Source organism: Silurus meridionalis, chromosome 27, assembly GCF_014805685.1.
Source record: "Silurus meridionalis isolate SWU-2019-XX chromosome 27, ASM1480568v1, whole genome shotgun sequence".
NCBI lineage: Eukaryota > Metazoa > Chordata > Actinopteri > Siluriformes > Siluridae > Silurus > Silurus meridionalis.
This window is the reverse complement of record NC_060910.1, coordinates 10,946,737-10,961,506: the sequence shown is the minus strand read 5'-3', so window position 1 is coordinate 10,961,506 and position 14,770 is coordinate 10,946,737. Positions and strand designations below refer to the sequence as shown.

At 36.0% G+C, this 14,770-nt stretch overlaps 1 protein-coding gene across 4 annotated transcripts in view; it reads left to right on the top strand.

Annotated features, from left to right (window-relative positions):
* Window positions 1-2,543: 2,543 nt before the first annotated feature.
* slc4a4a (solute carrier family 4 member 4a) overlaps window positions 2,544-14,770 on the top strand; it is a 64,840-nt gene continuing 52,613 nt past the window's right edge. For all 4 annotated transcript variants that reach the window (XM_046841910.1, XM_046841906.1, XM_046841909.1 and 1 more), the window contains exons 1-3: window positions 2,544-2,656; window positions 2,944-3,018; window positions 9,094-9,167. In XM_046841910.1, coding sequence (XP_046697866.1) covers window positions 2,999-3,018; window positions 9,094-9,167 — 94 coding nt within the window. In that variant the 5' untranslated portion in view covers window positions 2,544-2,656; window positions 2,944-2,998. The remainder of the gene's footprint in view (window positions 2,657-2,943; window positions 3,019-9,093; window positions 9,168-14,770) is intronic.

Below are 14,770 nucleotides of genomic sequence, written 5' to 3'. Positions count from 1 at the left end.
CACGACATTATGACATTATAACTGGTGAGTGAATAACACTGATTATCTCTTTATCATGGCACCTGTTAGTGTGTGGGATACAATAGGCAGCAGGTGAACATTTTATGCTTAATGTTGATGTATAAGAAACAGTAAAAATGGCCAAGTGTAAGAATTTGAGTGAGTATAACGAGGGCCAAATTGTGATGGCTAGACGACTGGGTCAGAGCATCTCCAAAACTGCAGTGGTCAGTATCTATCAAAAGTGGTCCAAGGAAGGAACAGTGGTGAACCAGCGACGGGGTCATGGGCAGCCGAGGATCATTGATGCACGTGGGGAGCACAGTCTGGCCCGTTTGGTCCGATCCAACAGCAAAAGGTGGACCAGCACAATATTAGGCAGGTGGTCATAATGTTATACCTGACTGGTGGTCATAATGTTTTATCTGAATTGTGGCCATATGCCTGGTCAGTTTTTTACTCCTCAATAGCTGATAGACTGATATTTTTATCCATATGTTCCAATGTCAATTAACTTTAGCAGTACTGGGTTAAGCCACAGTGTACCAGTTGTTCTCGAGTTCCCGCTGTGTGCTTGGCATTTAATTCGCCAACTAGTTTGCAATTTGTTAACTAGAAACGGATGCAGTATGTGTAAAACACACTGCTTTCAAAAACCTCAATGCCACTCTTCAGAATTTTAGAATTCTTTTGAATTTTTTGACTGCATTGTACTTAAGATCGTTAAAGGTCAGTATGTGGTTTATTTCGACTTGACTGGCAACCACAAATGTGTTAAAGTGTGATGATTCAGCTCAGTTCAAAGGCCAGGTCTAAACTGAACAATACCTAAAATGTCCACCTTGATTAAGTCACTGTGACTAATAGATGTACAAGACATTAATGTTTAACAGTGTCTGGAATCTTGCTTCGGACAAAGAGTTTTTGATGTTTGAGTAAAGAAGAAGAAAATCTTATTGCATGATTTAGTGCAACCTTTATATTTAAATACGAGATGAATAACTGCATAGAATTTTGCATTTTTTTTTTTTTACTAAAAGCAACCTACAATTCAGGATAAAAAATTCATTCATTGCCTCGTTTTCCATCTATTTATTTGACCAATTTAGCAGAATTCGCACTTCCCACAGTTTTTTTTACTTAATATTAAGGTAAAAGTGAAAAAAAATGAAAGGGGGTTGGTTCCCCACTGGGATCTGTGAAGTAAATCTAGGCTTTGAAAATCTCAGTCCAATTCAGTTGAATTCTGTTCAATCCATTCTAATTTCTAAATATCTAATTATTTGTCTGGACACTAATCTTTTTAAACCAAACCTCAATCACTCAAACATTAGAAAGAATATACATAATGTCACCTCATGTGTTCTACTGGTGAAATATAAAGTTATTTCGCTTTATATGTTACTTGTACAGTTTATTAGTGCTTACAGATAACATCAAATTAATTTTTTTGGATACAAAGGATTGTGGAGGGTTTAAAAAATTGTCTGAAATTGTCTTTATATATACAGTACTATGCATACATATATAACTGTTATTGTAAAACAGGAATACTGTAAACCCGTGTACATATATACTGACAGAAAATCATTTAATTTAATTGTGTGCACTGTATGGGCAAAAATATTGGGACACCTGAGTTTTCCAGCCATATTTGGTTCCTCCCAAACTGTTACCACGTAGTTGGAGGAAGACAATTTTAGAGGATGTCTTTACATTACATTTTCTTTTCACTTGAACTAGTAGACACAAACCTGTTTTAGCATTAAATTCCCTGGTGCACAAAGCCAGCTCCATGAAGATACGCTTCACATGGGTTGGAGTGGAAGGATCTTGAGTTTCCTAACTTTACATCAGTACCAGACTTGTATGTACTTAAACACAAATCTCCACATGCACACTTCAAAATCTAGTGGAACATCTTCCTAAAAGAGTGGAACTTATTTTAACAGCGATGAGAAGATCCAAAAGCACACGGTCATCTGTTCACAAACTTTTATCGCTTATCTCCGAAAGGGGTCGCTGTGTCTCATGCATAAACATGAACTGCATTTCACTGTTTGAAGGATTGTGCACTGTGCAGAATACATTAAAACAGCAACCTTGTGACAAATACAGAATTAATGTACAGAACTAATGATATCAATTTATGTAATAATATAATTTTGTGTACATAACTAATTTACTGAGATCAAATACAGAGCTGGATGAACATACTATAAATAGATTAGGTACTAATATATAAGCTAAAATAATATAATAACACACAGCTCATGTACAGAGCTAATGTGGAGGCATGTTGTTTACTTAGTAAGTGAATAGTAAACAATCAGTGATAAACAAACAATGATATGAATAATATGTCAGTGTGAGAATTCTGTGTGGTTCATACAGGTGAATGCACCTTTTCTTTTTTCTTTCCCACTGAACACGAGCCTGGTGTTCAGGATCATCACTCTTCAGGTGAACCCGCTTCGTCAAAAGTTTTTTTTTTTTTTTTTATGACGTCTCACTTCTGGCGTGACGTTTTCGGATGAGTGAGTGACGCTTCAAATATGAGCTGCCGAGGCTTCTTGCGCTCGAGCGAAACCCTGCGCGTTCACATGTCGACCCAAAGCTCTGCACAGGGAACAAACTACGAAAAATAACACGGAAGGTAATAATTATTTATTTATTTATATTATTATTATTATTATTATTATTATTATTATTATTATTATTTTACTTAACGTAGCTGTTGATTCTCCCTCTTCCCTTCTTCACCTCCCTCCCGTTTGTTGTTATCCTCTGTGAACTTTCTTTTCTCCCCGGAATTATACCCTCATATAAAAACCCGTGCGTGTGTTATGTTTGGTTTTCGAGTGATTTCAATCTTAAAGTTATTAAAACATACACATACTATTTTCAATCTATGTAACAATATTAATGACCTGTTTGTTGTAGCAGTGTCTGGAGAGGAACAGCTGGAGTGATTCTTAATTATCGTCCAGTTTCAGAAATGAGCAGCGCAAAGAGCAAGTAAGTGAACGCTGCATTCATTGTGCTGTGTTCAAGAAACGTTGTACTCTGTTCAAGAAACGTTGTAATCTCAGGTTACTGCAGAAGCTTCAGGCCCTTAATGAATACATTCAGTGTTTCATTTTATAAATGAAACCCTAATATGTTGCATGTATACAGGGAGAGAGAAAGAGAGAGAGAGAGAGAGAGAGAGAGAGAGAGAGAGAGAAAACAGACACATAAAGATCGAAGTCCTTTATCAAGTAAATGAACTTGTATTTATGCAGGTCATTCAGTTAGGTGCACAGCAGTGAGTGAACGAACACCTCGATTTCTAAGGAAGAAGTGCACATAAACAAATGTTTAAGCGTTGTGTAAGAGTTCATTCTGTGTTTCTTCACATCAGCACATGTGTAATATTCCAAGTCTTTGGAAAACTCTACAATGTAGGATGACGTACGTGTTGCCTAAGCATGTACTTTCTCACGATTTGATTTTAAGACTTCTAAACATCGTCCAAAAGAAGTTGAGAAATGCATTTCTTGTCCCTTTAAAACAAAGTTCCACATGCTGAAGATGGCCTAAGAATTACTTCACTAGCTTTTATGCAACACTGATTTTAAAGAGCCTAGTACACTAAAGAATGAATGTGAAATCTTTTAAGGGTGACTTCCTTTATTTTTTGCAACAGCCACAAATTTTGCATTAACACTTCACTCCTGAAATGGGCTGATTAAACCTTTTTCAATGGATCTTTCAATGGTGCGAACAGTAAAAAAGCTCAGTTTTGCATTTACAGCTGAACTTTAATGATCCGGAAGATTGAATTTGTTACTGTAGCAGGAAAGTCGAATTAATCCAAGAGCAGAGGTTTACTGAAACAAACGCAGAACTAGAACAGAGACACCTATAAAGAGAGAAAGAGCTCTGTCTATAACAGCGAGTACTCAGGAGTGCAATAACCGTGACGCTTTTGTGCATTCACAATGTGCAATGTAATGTAGATTTTAATCTATGACCGATGACGTTCTTGTTTTTGAAATGGTATGGTTGCGTTTCAGAGATAGGAGCGCAAAGGTTAACGTGAGGCTACATGCCGTATTCAGCAGGATTATGGAATACTGTTATTAGGCATCAGCGTACATGTTGGAGCACATTTGCAGTGGGAAATTTGCTGCTGGCTGTCCTGCAGAATGCTTGTTTTTTCTGGGTTTGTTCCATAGGTGGCAATGGAGATTTGGGGGAGGCAGAATGCTAGAAAGGGCCAGTACAAACATCTGATTATTTATAGCACAGTGGAGGTCTAATCAATACCCATGAACCTTCGTACTAGTGCTTGTATGAATGGACATGGGAAAAGAAACTGTGTAAGAGTCTTTTTTAAAGAATAGAGGAGTATTTGTGATCATGATCATTTTTTGTTTTACGTGATCTAACGTGTCCTTGGTGGTGTTATCTGTGTTTCCTGTGTAGAGCATTATAGATGTATCAGGTGGTTACCTCTAGCTGTTGCTCCCTTCTGATTGGGTAACACTTTGATACGCTATAAGCCTATATATAAGGAGCACTTTATTCTATGTCCTCGTCTTTATTTTGTTTAGTTTCGAAACCGAAGTTTTAAATGTCAAAGAGTCATGTTTTAACCGTATGTTCGGATTCAACGGATAAGTCATAAACGTTTCGAATCAGCCTCACTTTCTAATAATAGTGATAAAATAGTGAGATAATAAGAAAGTACTCACAATGCCTAAATTACCAACCAACAATATTCAATCGCTCCATCTTTTCACGTCATAAGTTTAATATATTGATGTATCTCTATAGTCGAAATCAGTTGAGATGAAAAACATGGCGTTAACTGATTCCATCTGTAAATATCTGATACGTCTTATTTCATCAAAGCAAACCTGTGCAGTATGAAACGGACAAAAGTGTTCATTAATGACGTTTTTGCATTTAACACGTGCATTTGAAGAAATTCAATGGAAAATTGTGTCGTTTTGTGGAAACAGCGATTTTGGAAGATTTTCTGTTTATATGTAAACAGATATTCCATAGTAATAGCCTTTCTCTGCCATTTCGCTGACTCAGGAGAAGTGTGCATGCATGCGGCTTACTCATGCTTTTTTCCCCTCTATCTCACTCTCTCTCTCTCTCTCTCTCTCTCTCTCTCTCTCTCTCTCTCTCTCTCTCTCTCTCTCTCTCTCTCTCTCTCTCACTGTGTCTTGTCCTCTACCTTCTTTTCTTGCATGAACAGTGCTTACAGAAGTATGAGGGAAAGAATGCGGGTCCAGACTGACATTCCTCGCTCGAACAACTACATACAGATTCAGGAATTTGAATGTAGTTACTGAATAATGCTGTTCAGGATGAGCTGTGGGTTTCAGGGGTTAAGTGTTATATAACATTATGAAAGTTAATATGTATTTTATTAACTGAATTAAAATTGCATAATGGAAGTAATGCTTGGATTAGAAGAGACTTTGCACTGTAACATACTTTTTATGAGCTGTAAAATCCAATATTATTGCAGCTTTATAAAAAAAAAGAATCAAAAGATCCTAATTGTTTTCTCTGTTGGTATTATAATTGTGAGTTACAATTTTAGGACTATCAATGCTTTTGGTCACTTGGAATATAAAGTGCCATCTCTCAGGGAGGAAACAGTGATCTGATGATCTTGTTGATAAAAAAAATTTGTTTTGCAATCTTTGGGTAAACGAATTCTTGAGTTTGGCTCGATTGCATTGCAAGATAAGACATGTGGGTCCCCGGGGCCCAAGCACCGCTATCAGATCGATCAGATCCCATCCTTCCTGACTATGGTGATTATTTTCATTTGTACATACGCTGTTGCAAAACATGCGATTTTTTTGTGGGTTTTCTTTTTTTTTTTTCTCTAGCATGTTTTGCTTATGAAGAAGAAAAAGAACCTGTGACTCAAATGCTTACCAGGCCCATACTGACTATTACACTATACGGCTATACGTTTTCAAAACACATGGCATCATAAAATGTTTTCCTAGAATTTTGTTAGTAAGTAAACCTATTGTCTAGGTTTCTTGGTATTGCCGCTGTTTTTTATACCCCTCACTAGTTACCCTGTTGTCTGATTGGATAATGATTTATTTTTTATCTCCTTTGAAGTTCTTGAATAAAGGTACTTATGGTACAAGCTTATTTCATGGATATATCAATATTATATCTATGTATCTAGCCTCAACCTTTTGTGATGACATCCAGTGTTACAATATCCAGTGATATTAAACCTGCATTTGAGAAATTATGAAGGCAGGAAGTGTGAGCATCATTCCTGCGCCCGTGGGCTGGTCTATCCATGACACGACAAGACAACAGCTATCGTTTGATAGAACTTTAAAACCAGTGTTGCAAAGAGGTTGGTTTAAGCCTCTATGGAGTGCATCAACATTCACTTATCTATGAATTATCCTTATTATATCATGGTTATTTGGCACTATTGTTAAAGACTTAACTTAAATATAATTTAAATTACATTGCATACATTTGCTCCAGCCCATTTACCCAAATTGATAGATTCACTTTACAATCAGAATTGAGCATGTAATAATGTTAAATGGCTTACAATTAAACAAATGTTATATACAATTAAAAAGAGCTTGATACTTTTGTCATTATATCTGTTAAACCATTCAGTTTTGAAGCTTTTAGTTTTAAAAAATTTACTATAAATCTTTTTTTTTCTAGCATGATTTAATTATGTAAAAGAGCCTGTAATTGGAATGTTAACTGGGCCTTTGCTGACTCTAACACTCTAATGAGATTTCACAACACATGACATCATAAAATGAATTCCTAGAATTTCGTTAGAAGGTAAACCTATTGTCTAGGATTCTTGGTATTGTCAGTACTTTTATTCCAGTCACCTTGTTGTTACTCACAGTTTAATTGGATAATAATTGATTTAATTTTTTATAAGTTCTTGGGAAACTTTACTTTTGGCACATGCTTGTTACATAATTGCATCAATTCTACGTATCTATGTATGGAGATGCAACCATTTGTGAAGCCATTCAGTGTTGATATACAGTGATATTAAAGCTGCATTTCAGAATTCTGACTTCATACGTTTTTTAATGCACCAAGAAACCAGCAAAAATGAAAGCAAAATGTCTCACAAAATAATTCCAGTTATATAAAAGCATTATGTATTATATAGGTGCATTCTTTACTTTTGTAACTACATCTTTTCAAATGGTACTACTAAGATTTACTGTAAACGTAAACAGGGTTTGGCTAAACAGACGTGGGATTTCATAATACACAGAATAAAAATGTGTAGTATAGTAAAACTAAAACTTTTTATTAAAAAAAAGAATTTTGTTGAAAGATTTGGAAACCATCAAAGGCGGCAAGTGGAAATATATTGTGTAAGTTCACAGTAGCAACTGCTGCAAGAGACACTATAACCAAAAATAACATTTGTGTTGCAACACCCATTATCTGGTTCTCCAAAATGATCTGTAAAAGTGACACTGAAACGCATCTACCCATCTGTACGTCATGAAATATTGTTGGGAATGCCAAAACTATTCTGTTTTATTTAACACTGTATACAGGTCATGACTGTGTTTTGTGGTCTTTGGACTCCTTTTATCTTACACTGTAAGAAAGTTTCACAATTTCACGTGTCATATCCTACAAGGAAGCAGTCAACAGTTGGGTTTTAGTTGTGAAGCGTGAACGGCTTGGTGAAATCCAATGCATGGACATTTATATGCAGATTGAACAGTTAAGCTTAAATAAAGGATCTGTGAATGGCCTCATAAGCACTTCTCAGAAAATGGGTTGAGGACAGGAACATGTTGAGTGAACACCCTTAGAGTAGTTTAAACAAACCAGGGGATTAAGTTTGGAGTTGTTCACGGTATACTGAAATTTTGTGAAGATTCTCAGTCATCCAGGTGCGGGTAACTAAGTACTGAATTACGTCAATCTGTGTTTATCTGTTTAGATTGAAACTAGCTGCTTCTTCAGTCTTATACTGAAATTCATCAGCTATCAGTAAGAGTCCAGTTACGCCAGTCTCTACAGACAAGCACATCTTTTTCATTAATGTGATATTTATTTTAAATCTGCAGTTTTATACTTTTAACTTCAGTCAAAGTAATAGGAAGGATATGTTGTTACATGCATCTGGAACATGTGTGAGTCAAAAGTAAACAAATATCCATTCTGAATGATCTAAAGTCTGAATTTTTGATTCTGATTTATTTTCTACCAAAGCCCAGCTCTGTAATAGCTGTAATGCAAATGATGGATTTATATGACTTGTTTCTATTTTTTCCTATAGCACTTCTTATAGGAACATTTTATTTCAGAACATTAATTGGAACTACAGTTTGTGCCAAGGCATGATGTGTTGTATAAAAATAAATTCACACTGCGGTTATAGTAAATTAATCAACACCTACCTTTTTTTTAGTAACACAGACACAATAGGGTTTTGTTCTTCGCTCAATCCTCCTTCATTTGAATTGAATGAGATATTATTTAGTAAATAATATATATTACATGTCTGCTGTATGTATTATAAGAAGCCTAGAAACAGGATATGACTTTACTTTAGAGCTCTATATTATACCCCCAAAACAAGCTCACCTAATCCTCAATAGAGCAGATGATTGCACTCCAGCCATGCGCCGGCCCACTTGTCTGTTGACTCGGTGTGTATTTGTAGGTGTGCTTATTTGGGTCAAAGGAAGTCTCCACTCTTTTTGCAACATGTAAGTCTAAGCTTGCTTACATGCTTAGTGTGTTTTCGGACCACGTGGAACCTTGTGGCTCATCAAAGTCAATTAGCATCTAACAGGGACACTTGGCCTGCCCCCATCGACTGGATTACCCTCCCATGACCTACCAGCACATTCCCCCTACCTAACTCCCCTTCATCTAGATCCATGTTTGAAGCTAGATAGTAAGTGATAACTGCTAATGTTGGAACATGGCTGGCCTTAGCAGTAACATGTTGCAGGTAAACCAGCCGAGGGGCTACGGCTCCATGCTGTCCTTAGAAGAAAAATGTGAGCAATCTTTTTTCCTCTTCTACTATTACAGGATGGAGGACGAGGCCGTCCTGGACCGAGGGGCGTCCTTTCTCAAACATATGTGCGATGAGGAGGAAGTTGAAGGTAAGCTAACATGCTAACATGATTTTTTTTTTTTTTTGTAAAATGGAGAGAGACAGAAGGAAAGAGATTAATGCACTCGTTTGTACCAGATCGTCTCAACTAATGTTGACATATATCACATATTTGTAACCTTTAGAATTCTTAAATGCAAAACAATAGAATGCAAATCAAACGTACTTGCTCATTGGCACTGTTTTTAGTTTTAAGCATTCATGGTTTTGTGTTTGTAATGTAGACTGATAGCAAAAACCCTGAATCTTAGCTTTGAAAAAATAACCTCTAAAGCTGTATAAAGAATGGACCTAAAATAATGTTAGTGAAATTGAAAAAGGCAGTAAGAACGTTTTGGACTTCTCTCTTTTTGTTGCCATGTTATAGTGTTAAATAAGTTTTGGAGATTTATATGTGTACTAATAGGGAATCTGAAATGTATTAAAATACATTTAATGTGGGTTTAGCAAAGTTTACATTCCATTCAGACATGTTTAGTATTCAGCAATTTGGGGTGAGGGATATATCCCAGGTGTTGCTTGGTTTACATGGTAGTTACTGGAATTAAAATTTAGGAAGTAACAGCAAGAAGAAATTACAATATTTAATTATAAGTTCAATTGATTTTTTTAAAAACTTGTTGAACCATGGACATTTTTAATGTGGTTTTAGATTAGATATACTGTATATGGGAAGTTACGTTAGGACTAGTTAGGACGTTAAAATTCTGATCGGACGATTGTGAGCCCTTGAGCAAGGCCCTTAAACCCCCAACTGCTAAACTGTATGAAAGAGATAAGCGTTGCATTGGATGAGGACGTCTGGAAAACGGCGTAAACGTAAATGATAAATGTCTGATTCATCCTTGTTTAATGTGTGTGTTGGCATGCCAGAGATAGAAAGATGTGTGTAGGTGTGTGTTTGTGTGTGCGTGTGTGTGTGTGTGTGTGTGTGTGTGTGTGTGTGTGTGTGTGTGTCCTTGCATTTATTTGCATATAAGTTGTGGTAACACCCAAAGATACAGCAAAACTTGTACTCTGTCCAATTGTCGCCTTCTTACTAACAAGCTGTTAGCTAACTCTGAAAGCAGAGAATCTTTGTATTTACTATATTTCTTACAAATTATTTGAGTTATACATTATGCTGTAAACTAGAGACCTGCACTCCCACAGGAGTACTGCGGGACCCCACGCAAACCTGTGCGGCGCGGGACAAGATTTGACGGGTGAACGCGGGTGCTGGCTGTAAAATACTCGCGTGTGCATGTTGCGGGAGAATAAAATTCGCAAAATGGTCTTAAAAATATTAATTTTAATAAATTACTAAAAACAAATAAACTCTAATGTATTGACCGCACAAAAGCAACAATGGCAACTAAACTAAAATAAAACGATTTGCAGGCACGAGGTCGGATGCAAACTCTCGCATGGTTGATGCGCGGTAACTACTACAGCACACTGAGGCACAATGTCTGACGTGCAAGACAGAGATGAATCGCTGAGTGCTACAGATATTACTTCATTACAAAAGAAAGGAACGTACAACACAACAAAACCTTGGCCTGTTTTTTTACACAAAAAGTCAAACTTAGATTAAACGAGACGTGATTGTTAATTTTTCCGTTACTTTTTCTATATACTATATTTAGAAGCGCAGCAATTGAAACTAAAAAGCAGTGTAGTGGGAAGAAGCAGTCAGCGTGCCGGTCTCTACAATGATGATGATGTTTCTTAAGCATGCTAATTAATGGCTCTATATTCAAATGTAATAAAGCAAAAAGGTAATGCATAATGTGAACTAAAAAGAAGAGTTTTTACCAAACTCCATGCCATAACTTTAAGGTAGCTAATAGGTTTGGTAGCTGTTAGCTGTCAGCAATCGCATTCTATGGAAATGTCACTCACAGGCATATCTGCTGATGTTTACACGGCATTATCAGACACCGAGGCTACACTGCATGTCAAGTCAGTCTTGATAGCGAAATTTAATTTTACATGGGGGGGAGGATATAAAACTGATGACCTTCTGTTAGAAAGAAAACATTTTGCTTAAGGTTGTCTCGACATTTCAGATCAAACTTATTTTCTTTCAAACACAAACCAGGTTCTTAAGGACATTATTATTTGAGTACAGAATGGGGAAATAAACTGAGATTAGAATGTATATCCAGTCTTCACCATGCTTACATTTTAACGGCTGTGAGATTTCCTTTCACCTCGGAATGAACTCTCAGACAATCCCTCCCTGCTTCCTTTTGCCAGAGGACACTAAGTGTTCCCAGGTTGGGAAACTAAATCATTTTTTGGTGGACACTTCCTATACCACTTAGCTCTCGAGTAGACTGCAGTGCGAGTTCATGTGTTATACAGTCGTGCTAAAAGAATGCGTTACATTAAGCACAATATCAGAGCAAAGAAAAGAAAATACATATTCTCATTCATAAGAATTTGCATTCACAACAAAAAGTACAAATGTTTAGAGACATGGTCTCTTCTTTGTGCTTTTTTATGACCTCAGAAATATGCACCGTCTGTGTGATCTGTGCATGCTCTTCTGAGGCATGTGGATTGGTTGCGCTAAATTCTGTCTGGGTGCGAAAGTTTGCACATGGTGGTTCAGTGATGATTCAGTGAACCGGCTTCCCACCCGTTTCTTTTTAACTATGTCATCACTATGTAATTTTTAAACCTAAAAAAAGGTCATATTGAACTGGTAGTCTAAAACTCCTGTTCTTGGACGACAGAAAGGAATTCACTGATCTCTTCTGTTGACGTCATGCATCTGCTTTAAAGTTTGATGTCTTGTGCGTTTTAAGATGCGTGTTCGTTGACCATTGTTTTTAAAGGCGGTTATTTTCAATTTGGTTCGGTTTACTAGATTTGTAATTACAATGTAGCGCTCTTAACAATGGGCGTTGCCACATAGAAGTTTTGCTGATATCTGCATAAAGATATATATTTAAATACGAGTAAATATACCCTTTCTGGCAGCCCAAGCCTTTGGCATTTCCACCTGCAGAACTGCTGCTTAGTGGATGTTTTTTTATTTGCTGCACCATTCTGTGTAAACTATATGCATTTAAAGGTGCTCCTAGTAAAGTGTCCACGAAGTGTATATGTTGGGATATTTAAATGATATACAGTATATATAAAAAAGAATCAATAGGAATAATGAGGAAAAGGGAATTGATTGGTAAAAGAAAATTAATCCAGTTAACTATTGGTGATTGTTTTAGATGTACTCCTGGCACTATTAGAAGGTTTATTTTGACATATATTATCCTTATATATCCTGATATATAAATATTATATCATCGAATCAGTATTAGCATGCTAGAAACGTTTGCCCGTATTGTTCTTGTGGAACTCCATGTCCTAGCAGCTCTGTTCTTTCGGGAAACAAGAGGTGCTGAGCTCTGGAAGCCCACAGCATTTGGCCAGACTCAGGCTATTAAGTTCCTCTCGCTGACAGTCCTATGTGCGTGTGTGCCACTTTAATTCACACTACTTTAAATGGCTTTGCCCAAAAGGACAGGAAGTCCAGTACAAAGCCTTCGTCCACCCTCCCTGTTTCTTCCGTTACCTTTTTTTCACATTCACTCCCTTTTCCTTATTATACTCACCCGCCATCAATGTGATTTTTCCCCCTCCTCCGTTCCTAATGCTTAATCTTTTCTTTTTTTTTTTTTCACTATCTTTCTTATTCAATGTCTGGCACCTTTACATTTCTACTCAAATCATTTTGCAGATTGGCCATCAAGCATCCAACTAACAGTGGATGCGTTCCTCTTGTTTTTTTATTCCAAATTCATTTAAGCTCCGAACGTAAATGCTTGAATGCATCATTCGGTAAAACTCAAAAACGTTAAACAGAAATATACATGCAGAAAGTACTTCGCTTTCCATAACAATATTCTCATTGGAGGCAAAAGCAAGCGCTAAATGAACTTTTGCTTAATGACAAAAGTAGCAAAGTCGTTTAAAAAAAAACGAAGGACACGTTGATCATTCATTTGCTGACCCTGATTTTGTCATTCTGGTAAATTATTTTGCATTGCTAATTGTTCAGATGAGAATTTCTTTCCCAGCCCAGTTAATATTAGTTATCTAATGAGCAATTTATCAAATCTAATGGATAATCAGTGCCTCAGATCTAATCATTTACCTGTCATAAGTTGAGCAAGACATCCAGTGCTGTTAAGAATGCTTTTGTGATATCTTTACAGAATTTTCCATGAGGTTATTAGACTGTGCCGAATGTCTTTCATTTGCATTGAAATTACATTTTAAAATGTGTAGGTAATTGTCCTCCTGGCTGTTTTTTGAGGGATTTTTTAACATAGTGGTAGGAGTTTATTTTACAACATGGTTAGCATCTAATATTTAATAGGTAAGTGAAGGGTAATAAAAAGGCATTTCTGTTAGTTATGTATGTATAATGGACTTTAGTACATCGTAACAAAGGCTTGTACAGCTCTAATTGTTGGCGCAATTCAGGAAGAACACTGAATTTTACAGGTTAACATATATCATATAATAAGTGGGACTTGGTTGAATATTTTGCATGTTAAACATGAAAATACTTATCAACAAAAGTCAAAACTATCTGAAAAAAACCCAGAATTTTGTAATAATTAATAAGTAAATACATTATATGAACAAAAGTAGGATTTGTATGTGCTTTTTGAACATTTTGTTGAGGTCAGATTTCTATAGCAGGCCACTTAATTTTTTCCTCCCTAACCCATGCAAGATATATCTTCAGAAATCTGGCATTGTGCTCAAGGGCTTTGTCATGCTGGGACAGGTTTGCGTCTCCTAGTTCAAGTAAAGGAAAACTTTAACGCTACTACTTAAAAAGACATCCAATAAAACTGTGTGCGTCCAACTTAGCAGTAACATAACAGTTTAACAGTAACAGTTTGCAAAATCAGGTATACCAATAGTTTCTTCTATATACTGCATGTACATATCTGAATAAAAAGTGTAATAATCTTCGTACAATTATATTGTGTAATTATATTAAAATGAAGCAATGAGTGATTGTCACGTTTAAACGTCTTGTTTCTTTTATTTAAAATAGTTATACATTTTTAACTAGCACTAGTATTACTTGAAAACAAAATTACATCTTTACCTAATCAAATCATTGCATTTTATCTCCAAGTACACATACATGCAAATGTTCTCGATAGTTACTTTTCAATATGAAGCTAAAAATAATTGCTATGTAAGTCTATGGCTTACATTTATTTCTATCATCAACATTTCAAAAAATAATAATCATACGGCCTGACAGAAGTATCAATTTACTTTGAATTTTTGTATGCCTTCAAAGCCCAACATTGAAAAGCAGTGACGCAATAAAACCACTTCTCTTTGCATGACTTACAGTTGTGTTCAAAATTATTCAACCCCCAATGCTGTAAATGGTTTTAGGGAATTTAGTGTACATTTGTAATTGTATTCAGAATGAAATCCTACAAGGACTTCTTAAAGAACCATAAACAACTAAAATGACATCAATTAGTTTTGTAATACAGTAGTAAATGTTTCTTTTGTGAATTCTTCATTGACATAATTATTCAACCCCTTAAAGACTACCACTCTGAA